The 26,148-nt window shown below is 47.0% G+C and overlaps 1 protein-coding gene across 1 annotated transcript; it reads left to right on the forward strand.

The window, feature by feature from the left end:
• The first annotated feature begins 21,352 nt into the window (after positions 1-21,352).
• Positions 21,353-24,598, forward strand: LOC125538229 (Sphingomyelin synthetase family protein). Its single transcript, XM_048701503.2, has 4 exons — positions 21,353-21,849; positions 23,191-23,585; positions 23,670-23,863; positions 24,063-24,598. Exons 1-4 carry the CDS (start codon positions 21,515-21,517, stop codon positions 24,456-24,458), a joined length of 1,320 nt encoding a protein of 439 aa, XP_048557460.1. The 5' UTR covers positions 21,353-21,514; the 3' UTR covers positions 24,459-24,598.
• The last annotated feature ends 1,550 nt before the right edge of the window (positions 24,599-26,148 follow it).

Genomic DNA, 26,148 nt, shown 5'->3' on the forward strand with positions numbered 1-26,148 from the left:
ATGCTCCCCGGCAACGGCGCCAGAAAATAGTCTTGATAACCCACAAGTATAGGGGACCGCAACAGTTTTTGAGGGTAGAGTATTCAACCCAAATTTATTGATTCGACACAAGGGGAGCCAAAGAATATTATCAAGTATTAACAGTTGAGTTGGCAATTCAACCGCACCTGAAAGACTTAATATCTGCAGCAAAGTATTTAGTAGCAAGGTGATATGGAAGTAGTGGTAACGGTGGCAAAAGTAACACTAATAGTTTTTGTAGTGATTGTAACAGTGGCAACGGAAAAGTAACTAAGCAAAGATCAATATGTGAAAAGCTCGTAGACAATGGATCAGTGATGGATAATTATGTCAGATGTGATTCCTCATGCAACAGTTATAACATAGGGTGACACAAAACTAGCTCCGGTTCATCAATGTAATGTAGGCATGTATTCTGAATATAATCAGACGTGCTTATGGAAAAGAACTTGCATGACATCTTTTGTCCTACCTTCCCGTGGCAGCGGGGTCCTATTGGAAACTAAGGGATATTAAGGCCTCCTTTTAAAAGAGTACCAGACCAAAGCATTAACACTTAGTGAATACATGAACTCCTCAAACTATGGTTATCACCGGGAGTGGTCCCGATTATTGTCACTTTGGGGTTACCGGATCATAACACATAGTGGGTGACTATTGACTTGCAAGATAGGATCAAGAACTCACATATATTCATGAAAACATAATAGGTTCAGATCTGAAATCTTGGCACTCGGGCCCTAGTGACAAGCATTAAGCATAACAAAGTCATAGCAACATCAATCTCAGAACATAGTGGATACTAGGGATCAAACCCTAACAAAACTAACTCGATTACATGGTAAATCTCATCCAACCCATCACCGTCCAGCAAGCCTGTAACGCCCCGAGACCAATGTGCCAGGTGTCTTCCAGTTATTCGCTGTTGTTGCCTTGTCATTGCTTGCGTGTCATGCATTTCATATCATGTCATCATGTGCATTTCATTTTGCATACATGTTCGTCTCATGCATCCGAGCATTTTCCCCGTTGTCTGTTTTGCAATCCGGCGCTCCTATGTCATCCGGTGTCCCTTTCTACCTCTTTTTGTGTGCGGGTGTTAAACATTTTCAGATTGGACCGAGACTTGCCATGCGGCCTTGGTTTACTACCAGTAGACCGCCTGTCAAGTTTCGTACCATTTGGACTTCGTTTGATACTCCAACGGTTAACCGAGGGACTGAAAAGGCCTCGTGTGTGTTGCAGCCCAACACCCCTCCAAAGTGGCCCAAAACCCACCTAAACCTCCTCCATCATCTAGGCCGTTCGATCACGATCGCGTGGCCGCAAACCGCACCTCATTTGGACTCTCCTAACTCCCTCTACCTATATATATGTGATCCCCTCCAAAATTCGAGCAGATGAAACCCTAACCTCCTCCTCCGCGCGCCACCGGACGCGTCCTCACCGGCCGGACATGTCTGCCCTCCACCTCACTCCGGCCAATGAGTGCCTGCAACGTCGTCACCGCCACCTCCCGCGCCAACCCCGTCGTGCCACGTGTCCGCGCCCGCGCCCCACTTCGCCGCACCGCGCCGCCGGGCCCGCGGAGCCCGCGGGAGGCCTGCCCGAGCCGCCCGGGCCCGAACCGCCCCACCGCCTCTGCCCGCGGGCGCTGCGCTCGCCGCCCTTCACCGCTTGTCGCCGAGTGCACCGCCGCCCATCCGCCGGCGTCGCGCTCCGCCGTCTACCTTCGTCGGTCGCCGCCTCGCCGTCCACCTTCGCCCGCGGCTGCCGGACCTGCCCCGCCGCCGTTCGTCGTTCACCGGAGCACGCCGCCTCCTCCGGTGGTGCCCGCGCCGCCCAGCTCCTCTACACGCCTCGCCGCTGCGCCGTTGTCACCTGCTCGCCGGCCATCGTCATTGCCTGCCGCACCGGCCACCGAATCCGTCGACTCTGGCGAGATCCACGAAGCGGGATCAGATCCACCCGCTCGCTCATCCAAACGCCTCCACTCCATCCCGAATCCCTCCGTCCCGGGTCTTCTCCGTCCAGTTTTCACGAGGTCTAATTTCTCTAAGTCCCCAGATCCCAGTATTTTTATGCATTCTTCATCGCATCATAACTCATCACCCGTTGCTCCGATTTGTTCGGGTAGCATATCGAAATGTTCGTCTCGACGAGTACATCATTTCATCTCATTGCATCATTTTCATTTGAGCTCATCTTGATGCCCGAAATGCTGTTGGAAGTGGGCTATGTGATGATAGTTTCAGATTTGTTTCAGCAAATGCACTTTTGTCATTTTTGCCATGATTAATGTGTGCATGCTATGATCCTGAGCTCTACATGTGTTTTGAAGTATGCCATGTTATCTTTACAGGGGTGTATGCCATGTATTTTTGTGATCTTTGTGGTGAATAGCACAAGCATGCAAAGTAGCTTACTCAATGATGCTGATTTTAGGGACTTAGAATTTCACCAAGTCCTTGCCCTGTCATTATTTTTATGTCATATGTTCATGTTGATTCCTAGTGATCCGTGCCTCTTTTGAGCATGATTAGTAAGGATGTTTTGTAGATATTATGGTGCTCTATCCATCCATGTATTTGTTTTCAATTATGGAGCACCCTAGCTTGAGTCAATCGAGCTCTACTTTTCCTATAAAATGTTCCTGGCAGATTGTTAACATGTTTAGCAATTTTGCCGAGCTTGTTGTTGTTGATCCATGCATGCTATGTTGTTGTTCTTGCCATGTCTAGATTCTATGCCATGTCTATTTGTTGGGTGTATGCTTAGTTTGTCATGCAATGCCTCGTAGTGAGTGCATTGAGCTCGTAAACATGCCTACTCGTTATCTGTTTTGCATGCTCCAGTTTTTCACCAAGTCTGTATCTGTTTTCGTTAATTGCTATGTTCACATGCTTGCAATTGTATTTTCTGATCCCTTTTGGCTCATGGTCACTAAGGGACTTTTGTTGTATGCTTTGAGTAGCTTCATGCCATGCCTTGCTTTGCCATGATATGTTCCTGTAGCATATAGTTATCTTGCTCTAAACATTGCTTCCTGATGATAAATTCCTGACTTGTTAATTTCTCTTAAGTCTGAAACCTGTTATCTTTTGCACTTTTGCCATGTTTGTTTGAACCTGTTAATGAGTGAATTAGCCATAGCTCAGTGTTCATCTTTTGTTAAGCATCATGAGTGGATCCCTGCCATGTTTTTTTTTGCTATGTTTGAGTGCAGTAGATTAATTATCTTGATGCATTTAGATGGTCTCGTGCTGTTAATCACAGCCCGGTGCCATATTTGTTTTGCTTGTCTTTTCCAAACCGTGCATCCGATTCCGGTGATCTTTATATCGATTTCAACCGAAATCAACTCCTCTTTCCAGTGGCACTCTTGGATTTCCAAGTTGAGGCCAGGTTCAATCATTCCTTTCCAAATCATGCATATGCATCACATATCGCATCCCGCATTTCATACCATGTTTGCATCGTGTTGTTTGAGCATTGCACGTGGTTGATTGTCCTCCCTTTGCATGTTGTTATTGCTTGGGTAGAGCCGGGAGACGAGTTTGTGTTCGAGGACCCGTTGAGTACGCTTACGAGGATCAAGTTAGCTCTGAGAACTTTGCAGGCAAGATGACCATACCCTCGAAATCACTTCTATCTTTGCTTGCTAGATGCTCGCTCTTTTGCTATGCCTATGCTGCGATACCTACCACTTGCTTATCATGCCTCCCATATTGTTAAGCCAAACCTCTAACCCACCTTGTCCTAGCAAACCATTGTTTGGCTATGTTACCGCTTTGCTCAGCCCTTCTTATAGCGTTGTTAGTTGCATGTGAAGATTTGTCACACCCCTAGTTCTGGTATGACCTAGGCTAGCCCTTCATGTGTGCATCATGTTTAAATTCCATTTAAATTTGCAATGAGGATTTGTGAAACCCTCAGAATCATCTTTGGAAATGACCCAGATAAAAATTGGTCCAAAAAGGTCCAAGAAAATGTTCACGTTGTTCTCTAAAAATATTGGACAGAGATGAAAATCAAACCAATATTTTTAGGAGCTCATAAGTATTTATTTTGGGCATTTGGAATCAATGCAGTAATTATTTGCTTTGGATATATAAATTATATATATATATTATATGTCCAAAAATTGTGCCATTTGTTGAGGAGCTCTGGAATAATACCACTGGCACTTACAAAAATTGGCATAATAAAATAAAATGGTTTAGTATTTTTATTAAACCAAACAAATGTCAGAAAAATAGGAAAGAAAACAAAAACAGAAAGCTTACCTACATCCATCTGGCGCCTCAGCCGGCCCAGTGGTGCGGCCCACTGGCCCAACCGCCAACCGTCGTCCTCCTGGCGACGACAGAAGGACAGGGGCACGCGCCGGGGCGCGCGGCCACGCGCCCGACCGGGGCCACGTTCCCCGCCACCTCCTGCTTCTCCTCCTCGTCGCCTGGATCGCCCGCACGTTGCCATGACGCCCCGCACCTCTCTCCCTCTCCCTCACTCTCCCTCCTCCCCTGGTTCTCTCCCGCGTGACCGCCCGAGCACTGCCGTCGCCGCCGTTCGCCGTTTCCATAGCCACCGCCTCCCCCTCGCTTCTCCGACCAGCTCAGAAGCTCCGCGTCGTCACCTGCTACCTCTCCGTCGAGCCACACGCCTCGGGAGGCCCTGGAGCATCGCCATCGCGCTCGTCTTTGGCCTCGGCCGCCGTGGATCGCCGCCGTCGAATTTGCGGCAACCAACGCTTCCCCGAGCCCGCTTCGACGCCCTCTGCGACCGCTGTGAGCTCCATCGTCGTTTTCCCCTCTTCCCCTTGCTTCTCGATCACCGCAGCCGCCGTTTCGACCGAAGCCATAGCACCTCGCTGCCGGCCATGGCGCCACCGTGGCCAGGGGCCGATCCAGCCGCAACCGAGCACACCATCGTGCTCAGTGCAACGCCAGGACCCCAAAACCCTCACCTGCTGCTCCTGCCATGCACCGTAGCCCCTTCTTCCTCCCCGCCGAACTCCGGCCACCGCCCAAGTGGTCGCCGCCGTCGATTTAGGCCGTCTCCGGTGAAACGGAGGGCACCAGTGGATGCGCGCAAGCACCAGCTCCTCGGAGATGGTCTCCGCGGCCCATTTGGTCGCCGGAGACGTGTTTCCGACGCCCTCCGCCGTCTCGGGCCTCGCCGGCGTCGAGTCGCCGGCGGGTTTGACCCGCTGACCAGGGTGGACCCTCCCCCTTGTGTCACTGACGCGTGGGCCACCCCCTGACATTTAGTTAGTATTAGATTAACACTAATTAACTAGGTTAGTTACCTAGTTAGTCACTGACCAGTGGGCCCGGCGCCCACTAATCCTAATTAGACTAATTAAACCCCCTGTTAACTAACTGAGTCACTGACGTGTGGACCCCACACGTCAGGTTTGACTTGGTCAGCGTTGTTGACTTGCTGACGCAAGCATGACGCTGTGCTGACGCAATATATCATTTTCTGGTATTAAAATAAATCAGGAAATTCCAGAAAATGATATAAACTTCAAAAATTCATAGAAATTCAACCGTAGCTCAGATTGAAATAATTTATATATGAAAAATTATCAGAAAAATTCAAGGAATCTGTTTATGGCATTTTCATGCATGTTTGAACAATGTTTGTCCTCTGTTTTGGACAAAACAAATAAATGGCATTTAACTAATCATATATGGAGTTTGAATTTGAATCTTGTATTCAAACCAACTTTATTTAATTGTGTTGCTAGTTACACTAGCTCATACAACACCCCATACTCATGCCATGTTCATGCATCATAATGTTGCATATGCTTGTGTTTGATTTCCGACACCATTCCTTCTCGATAGGTCCTACTCCGGAAAGTGTTCGAGAGTACCTATTAGAGGAGCAGTGCCCCCTCCGTTGATCTACCAGGCAAACAAACCCCCTTGTTCATTCCGACATGATCCCACTCTCTCGCTCCTGCTCTCTTTTATTGCATTAGGACAACAGCAAATCAACTGCTACTTTATGTTGCGGTAGTTGAACCCATTCCTCTGCATGACCTGTCATTGCCACAGTAAATAGTTGAAACCCACTAGCATGTGTAGGATCTGATTGAGTCATGTTGTGTTCTTGCCATGCCATGCCTGCTATTGCTTAGAGTTGTGTCAGGTCTGATTCATTGAGAATGAATTGGAGTGGTACGGTATGTTCTGGTGTTCAGAGTTAAGCGTGTGAACACGATTTGGTAAAGGTAGCGGTGAGAGGCCGTGTAGGAGTACATGGTGGATTTTCTCACTGGAACCGTCCTTAAGCACTGAGTTCCGTGTATGTTGTCCAATGACTAGCTACTACCACACATTGGAATGCTTAAGTGCCCCTCTCGACTTATTAGCCAAGTTGACCTCTGTCCAGGAGTTGCAAATAGTTTCTGGTGTTTGTAGGTAGTGTTAGTAGTCTACCAAGTGGCACCCGGCCAGGTGGGCTTGGGACAGACTAGGCACAAGTGGCACTTTGTACCAAGCGTAGATCCATCCGGTGAGGTGGGCTTGGGAACCCTACACACATCATTTGGGGCCGTGAGCGACACCCCGGCCGGACCTCCTTGCGGATGGAACCCGAATAGGCGATAAACCTGGATTAGAGTCTTGTGTGGTTAGTCAGGTCGTGGCCGACACCCTCGCCAGGCTTCCGCTTGAAGGTTGCCGAGATACATGATCTGTATATGGTGATAAGTGGTGAGAGCGTGTGTGAAGAAGTACACCCCTGCAGGGTTATCATGATCTATTCGAATAGCCGTGTCCTCGGTTATGGACTTCTTGGATGCTTACGTGGTACATAGACAACTTAAAGTGGATACGCTAAAATGCTCAAGACAAGTGTGAGTGCTATGGATGGCCTTCTCGTAAGGAGACGAGGATGAATCCATAGTAGTGTATTGATGTGGTGTCTAGTGGACTCGTGTGCACTGCCTCACCTCAAAGAAGTTTCTCGTTGCCGTAGAACAGGATAGCCACTGAGTCAAAGCTGGCTTGCTGCAACTAAACCCCACATTATCTTCTTGATACAAATGCATGTATGATAGGATCTGATGTAAGTCTTGCTGAGTACTTTGTACTCACGTTTGCTTTATTTATGTTTTGCAGATGAGACATCTGTATCACTAGTAGTACCACTTGGACTTCGACGAGTAGCTTGTACCTCAGCTACGATCTTGATCGGACGTTGTAGATAGTCAGGCTCACAGCCTTTCCTTTTGTAGTTGTCTGTACTCAGACATGTAATGCTTCCGCTTGTTGCTTGTATGCTCCGAATGATGGGTCATGTGACCCCTGCTTGTATTTATGCTGTGTGGCTCTTCTGAGCCTTTATCTATATGAGTTTGCGTTATGTTGTGGTGCCATGTTGTGTAGCACATACTTGCATGTTATGCGTACGTGTAACGTGTATTGCTATGTGTGGGATCCGACAATCTGGTTGTTTATCCTTGGCAGCCTCTCCTATGGGGAAATGTAGTCTAGTGCTTCCTTGAGCCATAGTAGTCCGCTACAGCCCGGTTCACCGGAGTCCTGCTAGCCCAGCACTACTGCTCAGGACACTTGACTGGCCGACATGTGTTTCACTTCGTTCCTGTGTCTGTCCCTTCGGGGAAATGTCACGCGGTGACATCCGGAGTCCTGTTAGCCCGGTGCTACAGCCCGGATTCATACGTTGATGACCGACATGCTCGATGTGATTCACGTATGCCTGTCCTCATGAGTTAGTGCCGCTTTGGATTCACGACTAGCCATGTCGGCCCGGGTTCTTTGTCATATGGATGCTAGCGACACTATCATATACGTGAGCCAAAAGGCGCAAACGGTCCCGGGCCAGGTAAGGTGGCACCCGTGGGAATACCGTGCGTGAGGCCGCAAAGTGATATGATGTGTTACATGCTAGATCGGTGTGACTTAGGATCGGGGTCCCGACAGCTTTGGTATCAGAGCCTGACTGCCTGTAGGATTTCCAAGCCAACCTGGTCGAAGTTGAGTCTAGAAATTCTTTAGCTATATAGGGGAATTGATTGTGGAAGGGAACGTAAGGCTCTTTTTACTCCTTATATCTCATGCCCTTCTGATCTGAGTCATCCTATCTTCCTACGGGGTTAAGGAACTAGGCTTCCTCTTCTGTCTATCAGGATCACGTGTTACTACTCCGTAGTCTCTTAGGATTGGTTGATCAGAGTCATATCCCGGTTCGAGTACCTCTGGTGTAGCCTGTTTAGTAATATCTCAGAACTTTGAGTGATGATGTTGAGTATGGTGCTACTCCGTCTTTTGCAGAATGTCTCATTTCGAGCATTTTACTGCCGTTATGCTACCGGAATTGTCCTAGGAGTTCAAGAGATAGTATTTTTCCTCGTACTATATTCTACATCCTTATGATGATGCTGAATCCATCCTTGTTTCCTTGGTTGGTTCTTCAGGATGTTGCCGGTTAACCGAAGTTCTATTGCTCGCAGCCGGAACCACGGAGATGGTAGGGATGAGGATCCTCCCGGTCAGTCTTCATTGGCAGAGTTCATGCTAGAGATGGAGAGGAACAAGCGTGAGTCTAACCGCTTGCTAGCATGTATTGAGGAGAACACCTCCCAGCAGCACAAAGAGTTTGTGTCCATTCATGACTTCATTGGCCTGAAACCACCTACCTTCCATCATTCCATTGAACCACTTGATGCAGATGACTGGCTCCGTAGTATCACACACAAGCTGCGTTCTGCGAACGTAGCTGAAGGTGACAAGGTCACCTATGCTGCTTATCACCTGGAAGGTCCTGCTAGTATTTGGTGGCAAAACTATGAGGCTATGCTTCCAGCTGGCCAGATAACCACCTGGAGAGATTTCATTGAGGCTTTTCGTGAGCATCACATCCCTCAAGCCCTCATTGACCGCAAGAGAGAAGAGTTTTGTAGTTTCACCCAGAGTAAGATGGCTGTTGATGCTTATAGTAGAGAATTTGAGAACCTTGCCCGCTATGCTACAGAAGAAGTGTCCACAGATGCCAAGAAGCAGGCTAGGTTCCAGAAGGGTCTCAACCCCAAGTTGCGTCGTGATCTCCACTTGCATCATTGCAATACATTCCACGCTCTTGTGAACAAGGCCATTAATGCGGAGACAGCTCAACTCACTTACGAGGAGTCTCGTAAGCACTTCCGTGATTTGGGTTCTTCCTCCGGTTCTAGTTCTCAGAAGCGCCGGATTTGGGTTCCGAACTCCGCTCTTCCACCCGGTTATACACCAAGGCCTTCTTGTGTGGCACCTCACCTAGTTCAACCATATGCTACACCCATGCCTATTGGTAGACCACTTGTCAATGCGGGTCCTTGTCCTACCTCCAAGATCTGTTACAAGTGCGGAGAGCCAGGCCACATTGCCCGTATTTGCACTCAGACCCGTGTTGCTCCACCCCAGCCCGAGAAGTCTGTTGGCCGTGGTAGTAAGCCTTCACACCAGATGATCAGTGCCAAGTCAGCTCCCACTGAACTTGGATGTGTGCATCACGTCTCAGCTAAAGACGCTCATGATGATCCAGATGTCGTTCTTGGTACACTCCTTGTCAACTGTCACCCAGCTTCGGTTCTATTCGATACCGGGGCATCTCACTCCTTCATTTCCGAAAGTTATGCCCATTTGCACGACATGTCATTTTGTGATATGCCCTCCCCACTACTCATTCAAACCCCTGGATCCAAGTGGCAAACTTCTAGGATAAGTTATGGCAATGAAATACATGTTGATAGACTTGTATTTCTAGCTTCCTTGATATCCCTCAAGTCTTCAGATATTAACATCATCTTGGGTATGGACTGGATGAAAGCTCATTATGCCAAGATTGACTGTTACACCAGGTCTGTTCAGCTCACACACCCCTCTGGCAAGATAGTCACTGTCTCCACCAAAATTGCAAGGCGTCAACTATATTCTCTAAATGCCAGCCCTCTTCCTGACCTTGAAGATATCCCGGTAGTCCGCGACTTTCCGGATGTCTTTCCAGAGGAACTGCCAGGCATTCCACCTGACAGAGATGTAGAGTTTGTCATAGATCTTATCCCTGGAACCGCCCCAATTTCTAGGAGACCTTACAAGATGGCACCCTTAGAGCTAGCCGAGCTTAAGAAACAACTTGATGAGTCCTTGCAAAAGGGTTTCATCCGTCCTAGTTATTCTCCCTGGGCTTGCCCCGTTCTCTTCGTCAAGAAGAAGGATGGTACGGACCGAATGGTTGTAGATTATCGTCCCGTTAATTTGGTCACGATAAAGAACAAGTATCCGCTCCCCAGGATCAACGATCTGTATGATCAGCTTGCTGGATCCTCAGTCTTCTCCAAGATGGATTTGAGGTTAGGCTACCACCAAATCAAGATCAGAAACGGGGACATTCCTAAGACGGCTTTCATCACTCGTTATGGCCAGTACGAGTACACCGTCATGTCCTTCGGTCTAACCAATGCTCCAGCTACATTCTCCCGTTTGATGAACTCGATCTTCATGGAGTACCTAGATAAGTTCGTCGTGGTTTACCTCGATGATATCCTTATTTACTCGAAGAACGAGGAAGAGCATGCCGAACATCTTAGACTTGTGTTAGAAAAACTCAGAGAGCACTGCCTTTATGCCAAGTTCTCCAAGTGCGAATTTTGGTTGCCAGAAGTGACCTATCTCGGCCACGTAATCTCTGGTAAGGGCATTGCTGTCAATCCCGAAAGAGTTCAAGCCGTTCTTGATTGGACTCCACCTGAAACGGTTAAGAAAGTTAGGAGTTTCCTTGGCCTAGCCAGTTATTGTCGCCGCTTCGTTGAGAACTTCTCCAAAGTGGCCAAACCTCTCACGGAACTGAAAAGACGCCTGACTTCTGCTCCCGTACTTGTGCCACCGGATTTCACTAAAGACTTTGTTATCTACTACGACGCCTCACGACAGGGACTAGGTTACATCCTTATGCAAGATCGCCATGTGATTGCCTATGCATCTCGACAGTTGCATCCACATGAGGAGAATTATCCTACACATGATCTAGAGCTTGCAGCCGTAGTCTATGCACTTAGGACCTGGCGACATTACCTTTTTGGTAAACGTTATGAGATATACACCGACCACCAGAGTCTCAAGTACATCTTCACCCAACCAGATTTGAACCTTAGGCAAAGACGTTGGTTGGAGTTGATCTCAGATTACGACTTAGGAATTACCTACACCCCAGGCAAGGGGAATGCCATGGCTGATGCGCTAAGTCGTAAGTCCTATTGCAACAATCTCATGTTGCAACAGGGCCAGCCACTTCTCCATGAGGAATTATGTAAGCTTAACCTTCACATTGCTCCTCACGGATTCCTTTCTACCCTGGTGGCGAAACCTACCCTTGAGGATCAGATCATTACTGATCAGAAGTTTGATAGGGGTGTTATCCGCATCAAGAGAAACATTAAGAAGGGAGTTGGTGGATGTTTCTCTATGGATGATCGAGGTGTTGTTTTCTTTGAGAATCGCTTGGTGATTCCCAAGAACCAACATCTGCGACAACTGATTCTTAAGGAGGCACATGAATCCCCTCTCACGATTCATCCCGGTAGTACTAAGATGTATCAGGACCTACGCCAGAGGTTCTGGTGGACTAGGATGAAGAGAGAAATTGCTCAGTTTATTGCTAACTGTGACGTTTGTCGTCGCGTTAAGGCAGAGCATCAAAGGCCTGCTGGCACCTTCAACCTTTAGCTATTCCTGAGTGGAAATGGGATAAAGTTGGTATGGACTTCATCACCGGCTTTCCCAGGACCAAGAGAGGGAATAATGCTATCTTCGTAGTCATTGATCGTCTTTCCAAAGTGGCTCACTTCCTACCTGTTCGAGAGAGTATCACTGCTAGTCAGCTCGCTGACTTATATATTTCTCGAATAGTGTCACTTCATGGTGTTCCACTAGAGATTAATTTAGACCGTGGTAGTCTTTTCACCTCACTTCTGGGAGAGTTTCCAAACTGCCATGGGCACCCATCTTTCCTTCAGTACCGCTTTCCACCCTCAATCAAGTGGTCAGGTGGAAAGGGTCAACCAAATCCTCGAAGACATGCTTAGATCTTGCGTTATCTCATTCGGTATGGATTGGGAGAAGTGTCTTCCTTTCGCCGAGTTTGCTTATAACAATAGCTACCAATCCAGCCTCAAGAAAGCTCCTTTTGAGGTTCTGTATGGACGAAGATGTCGAACACCTTTGAACTGGTCAGAAACCGGGGAAAGACAATTCTTTGGACCGGATATGATTCAGGAAGCAGAAGAGCAAGTTCGCATCATTCGTGAGAATCTGAAAACAGCCCAATCTCGTCAAAAGAGCCAGTATGACCGTCGTCATAAGGAAGTGGCTTATGAAGTTGGCGACAAGGCTTACCTTCGGGTCACTCCTTTGAAGGGTACCCATCATTTCGGTATCAAGGGCAAGTTGGCTCCTCGTTATATTGGTCCATTTCTCATTCTCGCTAAACGAGGAGAGGTTGCTTACCAGTTGGAACTACCCCCACATCTTTCTCGAGTTCATGATGTCTTCCACGTCTCTCAACTCAGGCGTTGTTTCTCGGATCCCATCCACGGAGTGGACCACGAAACGCTTGATCTCCAAGATAACCTCACTTATCGAGAGTACCCCGTCCGCATTCTGGATCAAGCAGAGCGTGTCACTCGACGTCATAACATCAAGTTTCTCAAGGTTCAGTGGTCTCATCATTCTGAGAGAGAAGCTACCTGGGAGCGTGAAGATCGTCTTCGACTTGAGTACCCCGCTTTCTTTCCGCCGACTCCTGAATCTCGGGACGAGATTCTTATGAGTGGGGGCGAGTTGTCACACCCCTAGTTCTGGTATGACCTAGGCTAGCCCTTCATGTGTGCATCATGTTTAAATTCCATTTAAATTTGAAATGAGGATTTGTGAAACCCTCAGAATCATCTCTGGAAATGACCCAGACAAAAATTGCTCCAAAAAGGTCCAAGAAAATGTTCATGTTGTTCTCTAAAAATATTGGACAGAGATGAAAATCAAACCAATATTTTTAGGAGCTCATAAGTATTTATTTTGGGCATTTGGAATCAATGCAGTAATTATTTGCTTTGGATATATAAATTATATTATATATTATATGTCCAAAAATTGTGCCATTTGTTGAGGAGCTCTGGAATAATACCACTGGCACTTACAAAAATTGGCATAATAAAATAAAATGGTTTAGTATTTTTATTAAACCAAACAAATGTCAGAAAAATAGGAAAGAAAACAAAAACAGAAAGCTTACCTACAGCCATCTGGCGCCTCAGCCGGCCCAGTGGTGCGGCCCACTGGCCCAACCGCCAACCGTCGTCCTCCTGGCGACGACAGAAGGACAGGGGCACGCGCCGGGGCGCGCGGCCACGCGCCCGGCCGGGGCCACGTTCCCCGCCACCTCCTGCTTTTCCTCCTCGTCGCCTGGATCGCCCGCACGTCGCCACGACGCCCCACACCTCTCTCCCTCTCCCTCACTCTCCCTCCTCCCCTGGTTCTCTCCCGCGCGACCGCCCGAGCACTGCCGTCGCCGCCGTTCGCCGTTTCCGTAGCCACCGCCTCCCCCTCGCTTCTCCGACCAGCTCAGAAGCTCCGCGCCGTCACCTGCTACCTCTCCGTCGAGCCACACGCCTCAGGAGGCCCTGGAGCATCGCCACCACGCTCGTCTTCGGCCTCGGCCACCGTGGATCGCCGCCGTTGAATTCGCGGCAACCAACGCTTCCCCGAGCCCGCTTCGACGCCCTCTGCGACCGCTGTGAACTCCATCGTCGTTTTCCCCTCTTCCCCTTGCTTCTCGATCACCGCAGCCGCCGTTTTGACCGAAGCCGTAGCACCTCACCGCCGTCCATGGCGCCACGGTTGCCAGGGGCCGAGCCAGCCGCAACCGAGCACACCATCGTGCTCAGTGCAACGCCAGGACCCCAAAACCCTCACCTGCTGCTCCTGCCATGCACCGTAGCCCCTTCTTCCCTCCCCGCCAAACTCCGGCCGCCGCCCAAGTGGTCGCCGCCGTCGATTTAGGCCGTCTCCGGTGAAACGGAGGGCACCACTGGATGCGCGCGAGCACCAGCTCCTCGGAGATGGTCTCCGCGGCCCATTTGGTCGCCGGAGACGCGTTTTCGACGCCCTCCGCCGTCTCGGGCCTCGCCGGCGTCGAGTCGCCGGCGGGTTTGACCCGCTGACCAGGGTGGACCCTCCCCCTTGTGTCACTGACGCGTGGGCCACCCCCCTGACATTTAGTTAGTATTAGATTAACACTAATTAACTAGGTTAGTTACCTAGTTAGTCACTGACCAGTGGGCCCGGCGCCCACTAATCCTAATTAGACTAATTAAACCCCCTGTTAACTAACTGAGTCACTGACGTGTGGACCCCACACGTCAGGTTTGACTTGGTCAGCGTTGTTGACTTGCTGACGCAAGCATGACGCTGTGCTGACGCAATATATCATTTTCTGGTATTAAAATAAATCAGGAAATTCCAGAAAATGATATAAACTTCAAAAATTCATAGAAATTCAACCGTAGCTCAGATTGAAATAATTTATATATGAAAAATTATCAGAAAAATTCAAGGAATCTGTTTATGGCATTTTCATGCATGTTTGAACAATGTTTGTCCTCTGTTTTGGACAAAACAAATAAATGGCATTTAACTAATCATATATGGAGTTTGAATTTGAATCTTGTATTCAAACCAACTTTTTTTAATTGTGTTGCTAGTTACACTAGCTCATACAACATCCCATACTCATGCCATGTTCATGCATCATAATGTTGCATATGCTTGTGTTTGATTTCCGACACCATTCCTTCTCGATAGGTCCTACTCCGGAAAGTGTTCGAGAGTACCTATTAGAGGAGCAGTGCCCCCTCCGTTGATCTACCAGGCAAACAAACCCCCTTGTTCATTCCAACATGATCCCACTCTCTCGCTCCTGCTCTCTTTTATTGCATTAGGACAACAGCGAATCAACTGCTACTTTATGTTGCGGTAGTTGAACCCATTCCTCTGCATGACCTGTCATTGCCACAGTAAATAGTTGAAACCCACTAGCATGTGTAGGATCTGATTGAGCCATGTTGTGTTCTTGCCATGCCATGCCTGCTATTGCTTAGAGTTGTGTCAGGTCTGATTCATTGAGAATGAATTGGAGTGGTACGGTATGTTCTGGTGTTCAGAGTTAAGCGTGTGAACACGATTTGGTAAAGGTAGCGGTGAGAGGCCGTGTAGGAGTACATGGTGGATTTTCTCACTGGAACCGTCCTTAAGCACTGAGTTCCGTGTATGTTGTCCAATGACTAGCTACTACCACACATTGGAATGCTTAAGTGCCCCTCTCGACTTATTAGCCAAGTTGACCTCTGTCCAGGAGTTGCAAATAGTTTCTGGTGTTTGTAGGTAGTGTTAGTAGTCTACCAAGTGGCACCCGGCCAGGTGGGCTTGGGACAGACTAGGCACAAGTGGCACTTTGTACCAAGCGTAGATCCATCCGGTGAGGTGGGCTTGGGAACCCTACACACATCATTTGGGGCCGTGAGCGACACCCCGGCCGGACCTCCTTGCGGATGGAACCCGAATAGGCGATAAACCTGGATTAGAGTCTTGTGTGGTTAGTCAGGTCGTGGCCGACACCCTCGCCAGGCTTCCGCTTGAAGGTTGCCGAGATACATGATCTGTATATGGTGATAAGTGGTGAGAGCGTGTGTGAAGAAGTACACCCCTGCAGGGTTATCATGATCTATTCGAATAGCCGTGTCCTCGGTTATGGACTTCTTGGATGCTTACGTGGTACATAGACAACTTAAAGTGGATACGCTAAAATGCTCAAGACAAGTGTGAGTGCTATGGATGGCCTTCTCGTAAGGAGACGAGGATGAATCCATAGTAGTGTATTGATGTGGTGTCTAGTGGACTCGTGTGCACTGCCTCACCTCAAAGAAGTTTCTCGTTGCCGTAGAACAGGATAGCCACTGAGTCAAAGCTGGCTTGCTGCAACTAAACCCCATATTATCTTCTTGATACAAATGCATGTATGATAGGATCTGATGTAAGTCTTGCTAAGTACCTTTGTACTCACGTTTGCTTTATTTATGTTTTGCAGATGAGACATATGTCTCACTAGTAGTACCACTTGGACTTCGACGAGTAGCTTGTACCTCAGCTACGATCTTGATCGGACGTTGTAGATAGTCAGGCTCACAGCCTTTCCTTTTGTAGTTGTCTGTACTCAGACATGTAATGCTTCTGCTTGTTGCTTGTATGCTCCGAATGATGGGTCATGTGACCCCTGCTTGTATTTATGCTATGTGGCTCTTCTGAGCCTTTATCTATATGAGTTTGCGTTATGTTGTGGTGCCATGTTGTGTAGCACATACTTGCATGTTATGCGTACGTGTAACGTGTATTGCTATGTGTGGGATCCGACAATCTGGTTGTTTATCCTTGGCAGCCTCTCCTATGGGGAAATGTAGTCTAGTGCTTCCTTGAGCCATAGTAGTCCGCTACAGCCCGGTTCACCGGAGTCCTGCTAGCCCAGCACTACTGCTCAGGACACTTGACTGGCCGGCATGTGTTTCACTTCGTTCCTGTGTCTGTCCCTTCGGGGAAATGTCACGCGGTGACATCTGGAGTCCTGTTAGCCCGGTGCTACAGCCCGGATTCATACGTTGATGACCGACATGCTCGATGTGATTCATGTATGCCTGTCCTCATGAGTTAGTGCCGCTTTGGATTCACGACTAGCCATGTCGGCCCGGGTTCTTTGTCATATGGATGCTAGCGACACTATCATATACATGAGCCAAAAGGCGCAAACGGTCCCGGGCCAGGTAAGGTGGCACCCGTGAGAATACCGTGCGTGAGGCCGCAAAGTGATATGATGTGTTACATGCTAGATCGGTGTGACTTAGGATCGGGGTCCCGACAAGATTGGAGTTTGTTCCTTGTTGGAACATGGATACTTTTGTTGGGATATCACAATATCTCTTATTGAATTAATGCATCTATACACTTGGTAAAGGGTGGAAGGCTCGGCCTTATGCCTGGTGTTTTGTTCCACTCTTGCCGCCCTAGTTTCCGTAATATTGGTGTTATGTTCCCGGATTTTGCGTTCCTTACACGGTTGGGTTATAATGGGAACCCCTTGACAGTTCGCCTTGAATAAAACTCCTCCAGCAATGCCCAACATTGGTTTTACCATTCGCCACCTAGCCTCTTTTTCCCTTGGGTTCCGCAGACTCAAGGGTCATCTTTATTTAAACCCCCCCCCCCCTGGCCAGTGCTCCTCTGAGTGTTGGTCCGAACCGAGTAGACTGCGGGGTCACCTCGGGGCAACTTGAGGGTTGGTTTTACTCGTAGGATGTCTCATCTGAGTGTGCCCTGAGAACGAGATATGTGCAGCTCCTATCAGGATTTGTCGGCACATTCGGGCGGTGTTGCTGGACTTGTTTTACCATTGTCGAGAATGTCTTGTAACCGGGATGCCGAGTCTGATCGGATTGTCTTGGGAGAAGGAATATCCTTCGTTAACCGTGAGAGCTTGTGATGGGCTAAGTTGGGACACCCCTGCAGGGATTTGAACTTTCGAAAGCCGTGCCCGCGGTTATAGGCAGATGGGAATTTGTTAATGTCCGGTTGTAGAAAACCTGAAACTTATCTTAATTAAAATGCATCAACCGCGTGTGTAACCGTGATGGTCTCTTTCCGGCGGAGTCCGGGAAGTGAACACGGTGTTGGAGTTATATTTGACTTAGGTTGTTCTAGGATCACTTCTTGATCATGGTTCATCGACCGTGCCTTTGCCTCCTCTTCTCGCTCCCATTTGCGTATGTTAGCCACCATATATGCTAGTGCTTGTTGCAGCTCCACCTCACATACTTTTCCCTACCTATAAGCTTAAATAGTCTTGATCGCGAGGGTGTGAGATTGCTGAGTCCCGTGACTCACAGATACTTCCAAAATCAGCTTGCAGGTGCAGATGATATCGTGCAGGTGACGCAACCAAGCTCAAGGAGGAGCTCGATGAAGATCGTGTTCATTATGTTGTTTCCGTTTCCAGTTGATCAGTAGTGGAGCCCAGTTGGGGCAATCGGGGATCTGTAGCATTAGGGGTAGTCTTCTTTTATTTTGCTTCCCTAGTCGGACCTTGTTTGTATCTGGATGATGTAATGCTTTATTCATGTATTGTGTGAAGTGGCGATTGTAAGCCAACTATGTATCCCTTTCCTTATTCATTACATGGGTTGTGTGAAGATTACCTCTCTTGCGACATTGCCTTCAATGTGGTTATGCCTCTAAGTCATGCTCCGACACATGGGAGATATAGCCGCATCGAGGGTGTTACAAGCATTAAGCATAACAAAGTCATAGCAACATCAATCTCAGAACATAGTGGATACTAGGGATCAAACCCTAACAAAACTAACTCAATCACATGGTAAATCTCATCCAACCCATCACCGTCCAGCAAGCGTACGATGGAATTACTCATGCACGGCGGTGAGCATCATGAAATTGGTGATGGAGGAAGGTTGATGATGACGATGGCGACAGATTCCCCTCTCCAGAGCCCCGAACGGACTCCAGATCAGCCCTCCCGAGAGAGATTAGGGCTTGACGGCGGCTCCGTATCGTAAAACGCGATAAATTTTTCTCTTTGATTTTTTTCTCCCCGAACGTGAATATATGGAGTTGGAGTTGACGTCGGTGGAGCCTTAGTGGGCCCATGAGGCAGGGGCGCACCCCAGGGGGGCGCGCCCTGCACCCTCATGGATAGGGTGTGGGCCCCTAGTGTTGATTCTTTCGCCAATATTTTTTATTAATTCCAAAACGTGTCTCCGTAAATTTTCAGGTCATTCCGAGAACTTTTATTTCTGCACAAAAATAACACCATGGCAATTCTGCTGAAAACAACGCCAGTCCGGGTTAGTTCCATTTAAATCATGCAAGTTAGAGTCCAAAACAAGGTCAAAAGTGTTCGGAAAAGTAGATACGATGGAGACGTATCATTCGCCCATTTCTCTCTCTCTCTCTCATGCTTGCATTAGATTTTGCTACTGTTGTTCGATTGCTCCTAGTCTGATGCATAGCCTACTTTTGTAACCTGCTTTTGTTAGTTTACCTGTTATCCTATATGCTTAACATAGGTTGGTTAGTGATCTATCAGTGACCCCTCATCCTTGTCCTTGTTGCCCTATTTGTTATCGATGACTCGATCAACGTGATCAATGTGCAGAGACCGACACCTTATCGCACACCCCCTAGTTTTACGACTCTGCAGAGCTACTATCGAGTGCCGAGGGTGATACCTCGTAACGCACTCCTGATGATATCTCTGTTGTGTAGCTGATCGGTCGTGGATTACGGAGGGTGATTCCTCCTTCACCACTCCCGATAAAGACTCCGTCGTGCAACACATCAAATGTGAACCCTTCGAGGGTGATTCCTCTAAGGCCACATTGACGGTTGCATCGAGTGGAAATCCATCAAGGGTGATTCCTCGGATTTCCCCCTTGTTGTTATGAACACACGGTTACCTTGACTTTACCTCAAACATGTTGAAGTCGGGTCGGCCCCGAGGGGTACCCGCGAGAGATGTGAAGTTGGGTTGACCCTGAAGGTACCCGCGAGATAATTACGTGTCACGGCTGGGCAGTCTTGGCCCTTGTCGTAAGTCCGCAAGACGGGGAAACGGGACCACAGATCGTGGATCATTGATCGTCTCCGCGCTCTCCCAAGACACGAACGGGTTTGGATATGTGATCTGAGTAGGCCGGTGTCCTTTTCGCACTAACCACCACGCGGGAATAAGTATGGTCACTCGACGTCGTACGATTCTCCTGAAAGCTCTACAGACGTCATAGTTAAGTGGCACGCGCCTGGGTGGTCTGCGTAAGCACCTGCTTTGTATAAAGAGGTAGCCAGGACTAATCCCGACCATCCTCGCAACGCGCAAGATTGCAAAGGACGATTGGCGACCCCTTTGCATTTAGACGCTGCAAGATGCTAGTATTCGATAGAGTGGGCGTTCCCCTCTATTTTGGCAATTCTGTAGTATAGTCCACAAATACAGCCCCTTCCCATTGATACTGATGCATACTTAGCATAGATCTGATGTAAGTCTTGCGAGTACTTTGGATGAGTACTCACGGTTGTTTTTCTATCTTTTTCTCCCTTTACTGATGATGCGATCAGATGACGGAGCCCGGGAACCAGCTGATCCCGTCGATGACTACTACTACACCGACGGACGACCAGGAGTAGATAGGAGGCTCCTAGGTAGGAGGCCTGCGCCTTTTTTTATCTAGATGTCGTTGTTTTGCTCTGCCTTCTTAAGGCTGACTTGTTTACTTATGTCTGTACTTAGATATTATTGCTTCCGCTAACTTACGATATTCGAGCCTTCGTGGCCATGGCTTGTAATATAAAGCTTTATGTTTGATGAATTTGTGTCTAGAATTATGTTGTGATATCTTCCCGTAAGCCTCTGATCTTGATCATGCATATTTACGTGTATGATTAGTGCACGATTAAGTCGGGACATCACATGGGGTAATTTTACCCCCAAGAGAAAAATTCATTTGCGGCCACTAAAGTTGTTGCAAAATTCACTTTGATATTGTCCTTTGCAGTATCCAAAATATGGTCTGAAGTGGTTTAAGTGGCTCGCGTACGGTCACTCATATGATTTGATATATGTATTTCGCTTAGCTGGAATACGGTTAACATGTCCAACTGTCACATGGGCGACTGTGTGGATATGATGTGACATTTTGCAAAAAAAAAAAACACCTTGAGCTATCTGTCAGATGGACGAGAGAAATAAAAGCACCCCTCGGCCATGGATATTTGATCTCACGACCTCGCGGGCTTGGCTAATGCGCAGGGTGGGGCCCAGGGTATTTCTTTTCTCTCAAAATGTCACACCACGTTGTCCATATAGTTATCGCTCATGTGGCGGTTGGACCCGTCAACCGTATAACAACTAAGTGAAATATGAATATCAAACTGTATGTGAGTCATTTAAGCCACTTCGGTGATCATATTTTAGATGTTGCAAAGTACGACCACGAACCACGACAAATTTAGTGACTGCAAGTGATATTTTTTTTTTGCATCCACAATATCACTATAAAAAAATACTCTTATATTATAAGATGGAGGAGTAGTTGACATGGAATATGTAAATCAAAATTTAGAAGAATTGACGACAAAGAAACCGAGGAGTTAAGATTTGAGGGGCATTTGGAAATTTCTCTAGCAAAAAGAGGTGCCCCGAGGGCTTCCCCGATGGAGGTGTGATACATCTTCTCATCTCTCATCTGAACCGGTCGGCTGCTCTGCAAGATTGCAACCAAGTCTGTGCCCACAAGAGTGTCCCGATCTCGACGGCCCTCGCTGACATCAGCCCATGACCAGGTGACCAGACCTAAGCTCTCACGGCCATGGCGAGGGCGAAGGCACCGAGGCGGAAGCCGCCGCAGGCGGTCTCCCGACGGCTCCTCGGATTTTGCGGGCTGAGCTTCGCGGCGGCGTTGTACGTGGGGATTGACTACCTGCGGTACCTCTCGCCGACATGGCACGACCGGCTGCAGCCGGTGCTCTGGGCGGCGCTGGCGCTCGCCGCCGCCGCGCGCGCACCCTTCTACCGCCACTGGGATGTCGAGCTCCGGGCGGTGCTTCCCTTCCTCGGTTCCATCGTCTTCATGCTCAGCGCCTTCCTCATCGAGATGATCTCCGTCCGCTTCGTCTCCGTCCTGATGGGGCTCCAGTGGCACGGGTTAGTATCTTTGGGAACTCAGGAGGGAGCTTCCTCCTTGGCACATGCTTTAGCTTTTCGAGCTGTTTGGTCGCGAATTGCCATGGATCTCGGAGAGATTTGGTTTGTGTTGCTATTTTTGGTGCTTGTTTTGGTTTATGATGCTTGATGATATGTTTTTCAGATGTTTCTAGTGTGTGGTTCGTGTCAGGATGGTATGATCTTGGAGGATTACTTTTGAACAGTGAAACAATCGAGTAGTTTGTATCAGAGAGGCGTGTGTCTTGGAGTAGGGGTTTAATTGTTGAGTGTGGATAATGGTTAAACTTGACGGGTGAAGAATTAGGCTTGTAATGACATACAATTGTTATCCTGGAGAGGGCTGTGAAACATTTCAGAGACTGCAGTTTGGGGGATCTTGAAGAAGTTTATTTCGTAGGTAGACCAAACCTAGAAAATGCTGCGTTTATCCTGTTTATTATTATGGTGCTCAAAACCAGTGGCGTAATAGAGATTCATGGAGATGATAGTATTTATCATGACAAGTGCGTAAAGTGAACCTTGTCGATTAATTGTTGCTACGGCTTCTTGTTGCTGTATATAATTTTGGTGAATGTTGCGTGGCAAATGCATCTTTGTGTAGCCTCTTCGTCTGTCAAGTTTTATTTCAATCATATTTCTGTGGGTTATTGGTCATTGCTAGAGGTACATACCTTGTTTGACTGTTGTTACTCCATGCTATTTTTGGAGTTTTAAAATATTCCTTTGCAGCCTTGTAATGAAGAAAGAAGTCCACATTATTTCTTGTTCAAAATAAGCAAAAGTTTTTATGGTGATTAGTGTTTCAAAGAGTTCAGTTTAAGCAAGGTATCAATGATCTGAACAAAGGGGCATCTAGAAGTTAAGTGGTTAAGAAAGGCATAAGCATTGCTTCATGCTTGGGCAAGTGTATTCCTGTTTGATTACTGAGCATTGGTGTTTACTCTCTCAATCTGATTTACATAAATGAGCTAACCTTCCCTAAATATGCTCCCATTGTGCCCATTGACAAAACATCAAGAAGTTCATATCATGCCTCATTAGATGGCAAGATGGGACTGCACTAGGTTTATTTGGTCATGGCTTTTCAGCTAAGTGTAACTGCCTTTGTGATATGTTGTCAACTTGCCCTCTGTAAAAAGATCATGGTTCGGTCATACTTTGGCTCTCATTGTCAAGGAGTTGCAGTACTTACGGACTTTAACTTTTTATAGTTATTTATTTGCGTGCTCTCATTTCCTTGCCCAGATAAATACATGCATGGATCCTAAATTTTCACACAGTTACCTGTAAACTAAACCTTTTTTTTAATTGTTTTAACAGATCTGCTGCTCCACTTCCTGACACTGGCCAATGGCTGCTTCTAGCTTTGAATGAGAAGCTTCCTGGAAGTGTTGTTGATCTATTGAGAGCTCATGTTATCACTCTTCACCATTATTTGATGTTATTTATGATGTTGGGGTTCTCAGTGCTGTTTGATTGCATCAAGGCTCCTGGTCTTGGAATAGCCACAAGATATATGTTCACCATGGCAGTCGGACGGTTGCTTCGGGTGGCAACTTTTGTTGGTACAATTCTTCCATCTGCGAGACCTTGGTGCGCTGCAGGTCGTTATCAAATACCTGGGCACCCTCATCCCTGGGCGCAAAAATATTATGTTCCATATGCTTCTGATTCACATGCTATTCGTGCGGTCATAGACACTGATATGGCTTATGGTTAGTGTATTTGTCTTATATCACGTAATTGAAGTATGTATTTTTCTGGGATTTGAAAACTGAATTGTCCTTTAAAAAATACAGCTGATGTTCAAGCTTACCCTGATGAGTACAGTCCTGACTGGGGTCGGATGAGTTTCTTAGTAGACATTTTGAGGCCAACCCCTGGAGAGGGGCCTGCATGGTACCATCTGTTGAAAAAAGCCAGTGGAGGTTGCAATGATCTTATGTATAGTGGGCACATGCTTGTCGCTGTTCTTACTGCCATGGCATGGACGGTACGTAATTCATTTTACTTTTCTGTGTTACAACACCATAGTCTGAATATCCCCCGCTGTACTGAAACTGAATTTCCATTATCTGGAGCCACCACTTCCAATTTAGGTTCTATATTCCATTTTCTTGGATATTGTTTAACCAGTTGCATGTAATTGATGACATCTTAACTCATTTTCGACCTGTTTCACACGCATATAGGAAGCTTATGGAGGCTGGATTTCTGTTGCAATATGGTTTCTCGTCCTGCACAGTGCACAAAGGGAGGTACGTGAACGGCATCATTACACCGTGGACTGCGTCGTGGCAATCTACGTCGGAATCCTCTTGTGGAGGATGACACGGTTCATCTGGTCTGCTAGAGATGCCAGCCGAGCTAGAAGGCTTGCTAAGCTTGAAGAGGTTCAGAGCAGGCTAATTCATGCAGCAAAGGATGCAGACGTCAATGAAATCCGGGATCTGCTGAAGGAGGTTGAGCTAGCAGGCCATGACAAGCCCGGCTTTTCACAGAGAGCCATCCTGGCCTTCGCTGCAGCTACAATTATTTTCACGCTGACCTGTGTTGTCCTTGCCCTTACTTTAACCAGTGACGGGTGATTTCAGTTGCTAGAATCCCTTAGATTTTACCCCATTTTCTTTGGTTACACTATTGTTCTCTGCAGTTTGAGACCATCGAGTGTCATTTCTCGCAGGAAACATGTTTGAGCAAAAATGCAAGTTCAGTTTAGCGGCGTCAATTCGATATAAGTTGATAAGTTTGCAAAATGTTGCTGTCGATCATGTTTTGAGCTTGTGTCGTCGTGAACTGTAGCAGTCCTGCTGTGTTCTTTCCTCTGCACCGACCGAAGATATTAGAGAACAAAACTGATGATTTGAACATGGCAGTTGAACTTCTCAAACTCCAATTACATGTCTCTCTTTAACTAGTTATATTAGATACTTAAAATATCATATTTGTAGATGTGTATCAGAATGTATTTCATAATTAAAATATCATATTATTTCATAATTAAAATATCATATTTGTAGATGTGTATCAGAATGTATTTCATAATATTATAATTCTGGTGACTTCGTACAAATATGTTGTCAGTTTTTCTATCTGTCAATCTCTAAGTCGACGCTATCTGGTGATCTACTCCTAGATTACCTTTGTACCCTCTTGCCAGATATGTGGCAAGGCACACATCAGGTGCGGTACTCAGCATGGCACACCGTATAGAGGGGACGACCTGCGTCCTTCCTTTTTCTTCTGCCGTGGTCGTGCTTTAAGTCTTAACTTCATACCTTATAACTCAGGCAAGAACTCCTTCTTTGACTGATCCATCTTGAACACTTTCAAGATCATGTCAAGGTATGTGCTTATTTGAAAGTATCATTAAGCGTTTTGATCTATCCTTATAGATCTTGATGCTCAATGTTCAAACAGCTTAATCCAGGCTTTCCATTGAAAAACACTTTCCAAATAACCCTATATGCTTTTCAGAAATTCTACGTCATTTCTGATCAACAACATATATTCATCAGAAATTCTATAGTGCTCCCACTCACTTTTTTGGAAATACAAGTTTCTCATAAACTTTGTATACACCCAAAATCTTTGATCATCATCAAAGCGTACATTCCAACTCCGAGATGCTTACTCCAGTCCTTAGAAAGATTGCTGGAGCTTTGCATACTAGTTAGCATCTTTCAGGATTGACAAAACCTTCCGGTTGTATCACATACAACATTTCCTCAAGAAAATCGTTGAGGAAATAATGTTTTGACATCCTATCTGCAAGATTTCATAAATAATGCAGTGATCGCTAATATAATTCCAACAGACTCTTAGCATCGTTACGAGTGAGAAAGTCTCATAGTAGTCAACTCCTTGAACTTGTCGGAAAACATCTTAACGACAAGTCGAGCTTTCTTAATGGTGATACTTACCATCATTGTCCGTCTTCCTTTTAAAATCCGTATGTACTCAACAGCCTTACGACCATCGAGCCGTTCTGCCAAAGTCTACACTTTGTTTTCATACATGGATCCTCTCTCGGATTTTATGGCCTCGAGCCATTTACCGGAATCCGGGCCCACCATCGATTCTCCATATCTCGTAGGTTCATTGTTGTCTAGCAATATGACTTCCAAGACAGGATTACGTACCACTCTGAAGTAGTACGCATCATTGTCATCCCATGAGGTTTGGTAGTGACTTGATCTGAAGTTTCATGATCACTATCATAAGCTTCCACTTCAATTGGTGTAGGTGCCACAGGAACAACTTCCTGTGCCCTGCCAC

Source organism: Triticum urartu, chromosome 2A (assembly GCF_056163025.1).
Source record: "Triticum urartu cultivar PI428250 chromosome 2A, HENAU_Tu73, whole genome shotgun sequence".
In the NCBI taxonomy this organism is placed as follows: domain Eukaryota; kingdom Viridiplantae; phylum Streptophyta; class Magnoliopsida; order Poales; family Poaceae; genus Triticum; species Triticum urartu.

Bases quoted from the DNA above. Each gene is read 5' to 3' on its own strand.
- LOC125538229 (XM_048701503.2), top strand. From the start codon at position 21,515: ATGGCGAGGGCGAAGGCACCGAGGCGGAAGCCGCCGCAGGCGGTCTCC. The intron at 21,850-23,190 runs GTTAGTATCTTT...TTGTTTTAACAG, and splicing joins ATGGGGCTCCAGTGGCACGG to ATCTGCTGCTCCACTTCCTG. The intron at 23,864-24,062 runs GTACGTAATTCA...ACACGCATATAG, and splicing joins TTACTGCCATGGCATGGACG to GAAGCTTATGGAGGCTGGAT.